Source organism: Solea solea, chromosome 3 (genome assembly GCF_958295425.1).
Source record: "Solea solea chromosome 3, fSolSol10.1, whole genome shotgun sequence".
Classification (NCBI taxonomy): Eukaryota; Metazoa; Chordata; class Actinopteri; order Pleuronectiformes; family Soleidae; genus Solea; species Solea solea.
Genome location: NC_081136.1, coordinates 13,984,317 through 13,993,649, shown reverse-complemented (window position 1 = coordinate 13,993,649; position 9,333 = coordinate 13,984,317). Strand labels below are relative to the sequence as shown.

General features: G+C 38.4%; 1 protein-coding gene across 3 annotated transcripts in view; it reads left to right on the top strand.

Moving 5' to 3' along the window:
- Positions 1-477: 477 nt before the first annotated feature.
- LOC131456705 (protein Dok-7-like) overlaps positions 478-9,333 on the top strand; it is a 26,793-nt gene continuing 17,937 nt past the window's right edge. For all 3 annotated transcript variants that reach the window (XM_058625248.1, XM_058625247.1, XM_058625246.1), the window contains exons 1-4: positions 478-645; positions 738-783; positions 1,661-1,891; positions 5,682-5,882. In XM_058625248.1, coding sequence (XP_058481231.1) covers positions 592-645; positions 738-783; positions 1,661-1,891; positions 5,682-5,882 — 532 coding nt within the window. In that variant the 5' untranslated portion in view covers positions 478-591. The remainder of the gene's footprint in view (positions 646-737; positions 784-1,660; positions 1,892-5,681; positions 5,883-9,333) is intronic.

The following is a 9,333-nucleotide window of genomic DNA, read 5'->3' as shown; positions in this document are numbered from 1 at the left end:
TTTATGTTTTCTGTGTACTGTTAACTTGGTAAGTAAGTATTAAATATTTAATATTCTTTGCTACCAACTACAGATGCATACATTTATGGACATGTGGGGAGAAGGTATCATTGAGTTTAAGGGTATTCAGTAAATGTATTTATCTTAAATATATGTTGGATAGATTGAATTTTGCTGCTTTAAATTACCATTACATCCTCTTATAATATGCGTGACTGGTTGCATTTAAATATTGTTTGTTTTATCATGCTAGGTAATGTTTGGTTTCAAGAAGTCTCAATAAAATGTCATACTTGTGTGATTCAAGTGATTTTTTCCACTGTGTTTTGTTGTTTTTTCTTTCTTGCAGCAGCAGGTGCTATAAACCAGCCCAGGTGGCAGCAGCATGGTCGGCTGGTTGGTGCACAGACAGACACGCACGGATAGTGGTCATGCCATTTTCCATGTGCCTGGCTGGGGTCGAATATGCACCCCACAGGGAGAGGGAGGGAGAGAGAGAGAGAGAGAGAGAGGGGTAGAGAGAGCAGCTATTTTGAAAGTGACCCCTCAGTCAGGCAGCAACTCTGCAGCTGTCAGGAACTATGACTGAAGATGACGGATTCTGTTGTCGTGGAGGGATATGCCAGACTCCGAGATGGAAAAAAGGTATTTGACTTTGACTAATTATGCACATGGTTATGGCAGAAGTTCTCCAGTGCTTAGAAAAGTTAGTTTTGCTCTTCATTTTTATTTTACAGTGGAAAACTAGGTGGCTCGTTCTTCGCAAGCCGTCGCCTGTAGCAGGTAAAACGATATTCATGACTCAATTTCCCACATTACGTTGTTGATTTTTGTTTTCCTAAGTGAAGATTTTGCTGGATATAAAGAATGGAATGCACTTTTATGGAGTTGGACATATCAGTTACTACCATGCTTGTTTTCCAGTTGCGTTGATAAGACCTGGTTTGTTTGTGATGTCGGATCATGAGAAATGTTCACAAAGAATTTCTTAACTTGTGACTTTGTGCCAGACTCAAAACTGGGAGCAAAGGCTTTACTTAATAGCAGGAAAAAATAAACTAAAATAAAAAGTATTTAGTCTATTTTACATATTCAGGTGCAGGTTTATGCATTATGAAAGCACTGCCACATACCTATAATTTGTATGTTCATTTGTGTTGCCTTATGTTTAAATATGTCCCAGGCTAAATAAAGTGACTATTGACTTGAATCTGAATAAGATGGTATTAAATGTTTACATGGTTGCTAAAGTAATCATTCATATTCTTAAGCATAAGCATCAGTGAATTACATTTCTCTGGATATCTGAAGCTGCACTGTATAACATGCTCCACAGGTTAGCCTGAGGTTTGGTGCTGCTGCTCCTCAGATCTTTGGTGTCAGTGTTATCACAGCTGTGTATGCTCATCCCTTAGTTATGCGTGTTAAGAGGTGTGTTGGTGTGAAAGAGCAAGATGCACACACACACACCGACTTGTTTTGTCAGTTGACACTGATTGTTTGATGGTGCCAAAGACAAAAGGACACCACAGAGTCTGCTGTGTCTTATTTGAAGCTAACTTTATAATGATGATTTATTCAGGTATTTTAAGGGATAAGTTGACATACATCTATGCACTATTTGCTTTTGTCATGTCTCATTTCGAATCTCTGACTCCAGACTGCCTCACACTGCTGATTTTCAAAGACAAGCCAGACAAAGCACAGGGAATCAAGGAGAGAGCCAGTGTCACCTTGGAGGAGATCTGCGGCCTGGAGGCAGGAGAGTGGTATGAGGGTGTGGCTTTTACTCTGGTTATCCTTTGCCTGAACCAGGCTGCTCTACTGGGCTTCGACAGCAGGGAGGCCCTGCAAGCCTGGGATATCCGCCTGCGATACAGCCTCGGCGAGGGTGAGAAAATCTGCTGGTGCTTTTGCTTCTGTGGTTCCTCTCATGTATTTATTTAATTTGTAAACTTTAAGGAAATGTCAAGGACTCAATTTTACAAAACCGCTCCATATCTGACCACCTTGTGCAGTAGTTAAAATGATTTCCCAACACCCAGATTGGTTCATCTGTCATGCTGACAGGTTTCATTGTTGGAAATTCACTGCAGCCAAATAAGTGCCCTGTAATTTGCCAGACTTAAAAAACTAAGTGATTTTAATCACACACAAGTTGTCACTTTCTGGAGTCAAATATCCAGTATAAACTAAATAAATAAAACCAGAGTGCAAGGAAGTACCTTAGCTGCACAACAGCTATGATACTGCCTGTACAGGTTTGCAAAAACTTTTCAAAATTTGTGGTGGTCCATATACTGTCCAATTAGGTGTCCACAGTTATATTAAACTTACATAATATATTCAAAACTTTTGCAAATTAGGCTGCTCTTAACAAATCAACAATATAGCCAGTTTACAGAAGTATGTCACCCTCTATTCAGTGGTCAGAGTCCTTTCATTTACCCAGGAGTTTCTTATAGGTGATATGCAGGATTCTAGATGCCCCCGTATTTCCCCTGTAGAAAGGGAATCAGGATTTGAAGCTGCTGTTGCAGCTTGCTTATGATTTAATCAAGCATGTAAAACAGACACAATATTGCAGCCTGGATGGAACAAAGGTATGAACTGTAAATCAAAAGTGATAAAGCAAGAATCATTTTGATACATTTCGAAACTTTAAAAACAAGACAATTACTTAATGTCCTTTTATGCCTCTTACACTGATCAGAAGTAAAAAACCACCTTGGTTTCCCATGCCCTCTATATGTGAAATATTAAACCCAGAAACTGAATTATACAGCATTCACAACTGTCATCGCTACTCTACACATGTTTTGCTTTAATGCTTTTAATGCATCTGTATCTATTTTTACTGTTTATACTTTTGTTTACTGTGATATGTTTCATCTATTGCAATTCTGTCGGTCCTGGGAAACTGATTCCCCTCTTTTGTCTCTCCGTTAGGGTTTTTGCCACCTTTTATAAACTTTGCACAAAAAGTAAGGACATTTTTGTTTGGTCGAAAACCTATTTATTATCCTTTTATGTTTTGCCACATTTAAAAGGAAAAAACATTTGTGGGTTGAGCAGCAGAGTTGAGTATGTGGGTTACACCCATGAATAAATTGCCAAATCTTTTCTGCCAATGCCGAACAGCTTTTTCTACTCTAGTTTGGTGTCCTTTATTGGATTAGATGATTGAAGTCTGAAGAAACATGACATATTGGCAATTTAATAATCTATCCATTTAATAAACTGGAGCCTCAGTAGCATGTGAAAGAACCATACGCAGCCACAACAGCCTGGCACATTCTCCTCATTATTGTAACCAGCTCAATCACCCTGCTTTGGGATGGCCTTCCAATTCTTCAACCATTTTGTGCAATTCAGCCAATTTGGTTGTGTTGGTCACTCTGGCACAAACAGCACTTGTTTTTCCAATAAGGGAGAGGCCACCACATACCATCATACTGCCTCCACCAAAAGACGTTACCCCACTGGTGCAGCAATCGGCATAGTGTTCTCCACGTCTTCTCCACACTTTGACCCCTCAGTCCAACTACTGTAGGCCGAATCTGGACTCATCACTGAACGCAAAGTTCCTCCACATGTTCAGGTTCCAGTGCACATGTTTGAGACACCAGTGCAAATGGGCCTGAAGGTGAAGGGCAGTCATGGCAGAACTCCTGGTAGCTCCATGAGACATTGGCTGCGTGCAGTCTGTGCTGAATTGTCTGGGTAGAGAGCCGTCGGCCATATTGTCCCCCAAACCTTGACTGCAAATCTGTAGAAGAATGCCTATAGTTCCTAAGTGCTGACAGGGTGAAAAAACTTGTGGTGTCAATAACAAGAGTCAATAGCAGAATAAGCTTTTTGGCATTGGCAGAGAAGATTTGGCAGAGGTTTTTCATGGGCATAGCCCACATACTCAACTCTGCTGCTCATCCCACAAATGCATTTCCCTAACAAATGTGGCACCATTTAAAAGGGAAATAAACAGGCTTTCCAATAGTATAAGATTTATTGCCAAGTTGTTACAAAGAAAGAATCGACCAAACACAAATGAGTTTATATTGTTTTTTTCGTTGGTTTAAGGACAAATGAGAGCTGCAGTGATTAGCATTGCTTCACTTGGAGTAAATTGAAAGAGCTGTGAAATTGAATATTTACATTGCTGATATTATGGCCATAACCTTTGGCTGTTATTGTGTTGCTCTTTGTCCGTGTGTGAAAAATAATTTCAGGAATTAAATTTTAATGTCTTTCCAAGGGAAAAAGACTCACTGACATGTATATGTCCTACTTTGTAGATCTATTACGTAACTTGTATGAAAGCTAAACAAGTAGGAGCTATTAATATCAGTGACTGTTAACCTGCTGGCAGCAGTCCAGTTTTAAAGCAGTCACTACAGAGCAGAAACATTTATATTCAAATGTACGTGTGCTGTGCTTGCTTTTTATAGGAGCACCTGTGTCTGTTTAGGCTACCACACTTGTTGAGAGAGTTGGATAAGTGTGTGTGTTGTTCTCTCTCTCTTTCTGTGTGTGTGTGGCCTGGTGTTACTGCCACAGAGTGGATTGTGTCCAAACCAGCAGAAATGTCACCTGCCAGCCTGCATGCAGAGATTTTGTTGTCATGTGTGGCACCATATGAATCTCTTTTAATGTGAGCGATGATGTGACGCAGCTGGCCGACATTTCTTCATCACCTCCATCAATCTCAAGTTTTGTCAGCATGGTAAAATTGCTGCCGGGGGGGGGGAAGTCAACACATGCTTTGAATAAAAATCTGCTTTGATGGAAAGAAACAAAGCACTAAACTTTGTTATATCAAGTCTAATTTTACATCAAGATTTTTTCTGTGGCTTCATATTAGCAACTCTGCCACACAGATGTTAATGAGTGGCTTTGATTGATTGCAATGGGCCTGTGTTCAGGGCTCAGCTTGCTGATTTCATTCTCTGTGCAGCTGCTTCTTTTATTGGCGAATGAAACCTAATCCATGCTAAAGTAATAATTTTGTAATGACTTTGTGTTTTGGTTTTGCCTTGTCATAGCATTTGCAGTCCAGTACCTTACAAAATACAAACTTTTTCAGTACAGTACATCAGTAAACCCTGTAATTCAAATTAACATTTCGGTGAAATAGTGCTCATGCAAATGGCACATTTTAAAAAAAATGCAATAATCTTTCTTACTGTGGATGGATCACTGAATCGTTTTAATATTTGCTTGGCTTAGAACAAATTTGCCACTTAACATGCAAGCTCAGTGTTGTACAGTGCAAACATTAATACCCTATGTACGAATATGTATAGTATGTTGTAAATATGAGTATTTTTTTTTTTAGTGTAATGCAGTTGTACATATTACGTTTTTAAGATTATTTCCTTTGAGGAAAACATTAATAGTAAAAAACACAACAGACTGATTCTATGCTTCTATTGGACACAGTAAAGTGAGCTGTGGTGACATATTATCCAAGTCAAATAATCCAAATAGTACAAATCTTTACCCAGATAAACCTCATCTCCTCGGTTTTCATGTATTTTTTTTTACAGGTGATGGCCATAAGTGACCGATGTGGTGTTTATTAATGTGTATCACTTTAGTATACATGTGACTGAGTGCAATTTTAGAGCAGTATAGGAGTCCAGTAAGACCTTGTGTAAATCTATCGTTTCATGTTTGCTCAGTCCACAGATTCAGCGTTGGAGTTTTACCGGGGACCAGGTTGGAGAGTGGACCTGCAACTCTTCATTTATGCAATAACTTACTGGCTCTTGCCCGAGACGTCCCTCCTGTTATTATCGGCCACTGGAACCTTCCAGACCTGCGCAGATATGGACCTGTACCCAATGGATTTGTATTCGAGGGAGGAACAAGATGTGGTTATTGTAAGTTGTTATTATTTTTACCTGTTACCCTTGTATGTTTTTGGTTAAATGGGCCTCTTAGTTATTGTGAGGCTCCATAAAAACATTTAGTTTGGCAGATGTTTTTTTTTAACCCACAAGATAAATGGTTGAAGGGCTGAAACCACTACTGGGACAACAGATTAATGAGCTAAAGAAACATAAATTATTTATTACCACATAAATGATCTGGGATACAAAACTGAATATCAACCAAAAACAGCACACATTTATTTTTATACATGGTTTAAATAAAATAAAATGAATGGTCTCATTACAACCACATTAAATACAATCTTGATTATGATCTACCATGAAAGTAATGGTTTGTATTGTTAGAGGCTAAGAGCTCATTAAATCATATGTGCTGTGTTGTCCTCATGTCTCTAACACATGGACCAAATAATCAGTCTGTGATTCATTTGTGAGTGTGCGTGGGTTTTATTTTTTTTATTATATAATTATTCAGCTGTGTCTGAAAGAGAAACACCTGCGTACAATAATGCACAATTGAAATAAAAAAACATGATGTACAGCCAAACATAACCCTTCCACACCGACAGGGCCCCGCCACTTCTAGTTCCTGAACCTAAATTTGAACCGGCTAGTGTGTTTAATCTGAATTTTTTTTGTTTTGGAACCTGAAAAGTTGGTTCTCATCTGGAACCAAAAAATATCGGTTCTTCTTCACGAGTTGTGGCATCATCAGTGGGCGTGTCATATTGTGGTTTGTGAATACGAGTGGAAAGTAGAGGAAGTATGGATATTTTGCTGGTGTTGAGTTTACATCTGCCTGGGTAACACAGAGTACAGTCCTCCCACCGTAGTTCCTCTTAAACTGGTGTGAATGTGGGCTGGTTGGCCAGAAATCACCAAGGTTCTGAGGCTCCAGAATGACAGCAGAGCCACAACTGTGTCTGTCTGAAAGCACTAGGAGAGGAAGGAAAGAGATTCTATGATCTAAGTTTGAGTCTTATTGATACTTTGGTTGCTCTGTCTTTTTTAGTAATATGTTTTGTTTTTTGTGTGTGACTGCAACAGTAAATGGTCTACGCAGATAATGTTTTTGGTCCAGCAGTGTGAAGAATATTGATCATTGTAGCTGCAACAAATTTTGTAGCTGCATCATAAATGGAGAGGGATGAGTTTGGATCAGGTCCACCTTATTTGTAATGTTGGAGTGATGAGTAATTTATCAAATGAATGTGATTCACAAAGCGTAGGGCTGTCAACATTTGTTTCAACATTTCAAGAGAAATTTCAGAAGTTGAAAAGTTTCATGGTGCATCTAGACAAACTAAAATATAATTCATTGCAGATTTAGTCAGAATGTTCATTAAATTTAAACGATTGCATCATCCTGGATGTTTCACTGCTGCCTCCTCTGTGATGAACTGAGTCAGTTTTCCTCTCTCTCGTACATCTGGCTTCCCACAGGCAAACACATTAAGAAAACCTACTCAATGGACATTTATTGGGGAGAAAAAAGGCCTTTGCATGTGTGTTATCACTTCCAGAAGGTTGACATGTGCAGATGTCGTCATGAGAGGAATTGTACGATTGCCAGTAGGATCTTGTTTTAACAGTCTTGTATTTGAAAAGTGTGTGATGTGTAACCTCTTTAGGAGAGATAATGGCCTGTGACTGCAGCAGCTGTTTAATTTTGTTGAGCTAGAATATTGGTTTTCAGTTTCACATTTGTCCTCAGTTCAGAAGTGGGTTAATAAACTATTTGGAATTAGCGCTTTTATGAATTACAATTAGTAATTTTTGCACATATACCAATTTGTGATGGTGAATTTGCTCTTATGCTTCACCCTGGTAAACAATATAACCAAAAATATCTGTATACATGAATGTCCATGGTTATGCAAGGTAATATTCAAAAATCTCTGTTTTTGGTGACATAGCTGGTGCTTTAAACTGTCTTTTGTCTGGTTTTATGACAATATGAAACCTGCTGCAGGAAGTTATTCACTATGTGCAGGAATATCTTCCCCTGCACCCAGAGTTCAACACCATGCGTCACTTTGCATGAGTTGTTTTTGAGGATTGTGTTGTCCCCAAGCTCAGTTACCACACTCGAAGCTGTTCATGTCACTGTGCTAGTGTAAACCATAGTCTCCATCTTGGAATAGACACAAAACCATTAAAGTAGAGACAAGCGTATGTCAACACCTGGAGGGGACAGACATGGACACGAGGAGAATGCCTGAGAAATCAGATCACCACAGACACATGATGACCACACTAGAAACATGACACTTGAGAATGTAATGTGTGATTTACTTAGCGTCATTACCTTTTCAGCAGTGGATCATGCATAATATGGGGAAAGTCACATCACCTTGTTTCATATTTAAAAACAAAACAAAACTATTGGATGTTATCATGAAGATACATTTTAATATTTGTGTAGTTGAAGGGTAAACATTCCTGCGACGTGTCACCTCACAGAATAGTGTCCACAGAGGAGAGAGAAGTCGGTGTTTGACCTCTTCACTTCAGACTGAAGTAGCTGTGATCTGAGAAAATGAGCCAAGTGACGTATAGAGCATTGTGTGTGTGTGTATCTTGACTGAATGGAAATTACTTTTTACTTTAATATTTTAATCAGTTAAATGGATAATTATGCAGAATAAATTATTTCAGAATCATTGGTAACTTTAGCAACCAAAAAGTATTTTACAAAATTTTGTAACCAATTAAGCTTATCATTATCAGACAGTTGTCTTGTTTTTTGTAAGTAATTGGTAGTTACAGCTTTAAACACCCATTCCTAGTTTACTTTAAGTGCACAGAGGTAATGTTTTTCTTTTTTTTTTTTGCTCGGCTCAGTGTTGTTGCCACCTGTTTTAGTGAAAAGGCTTTAAAAACCTACCATATGCAGGCATTCCAGCCAAAATGTCAGACAGTTGCTGACAATTTGCTGAGCATAGTGGAGCAATTAGCAGCTTAAGAGTCCTGGATTTACCAGTAGAGGTGGTGGAGACCAAAATGATCTAAAAAACTGAATATTGGACTTGAATATATCATGAGGACACAAACACAGCTCAAAATAAATGACAAGACAAAGGTCTTTGCAACAACAACAATAATGATAATATGGGTATTAATATGATGGTGTTGCTATTGTAACACTTTATATATGTTGCTATTGTAACATTGCAAAATAACATATAAATATGCTAGATTATAGCTAATTTACACCTGTAGTCCCTAGGCAGGTTGATGGAATAAGAAAAAAAACTTACGTTTATACATTAAAGTTAAAAATATATATGAACATGACATCAACAAATAGGGAGAAGGCTGGAGCACAGTTTACAAAGACATGATTGAAGTTTTGTGACTTTGTATGTATGCTGTTTGATCATTATTTAGGGAAGAGACCAAAGAGAAGTTCACCACCTGCTGTTTATTTTGCTTTGTG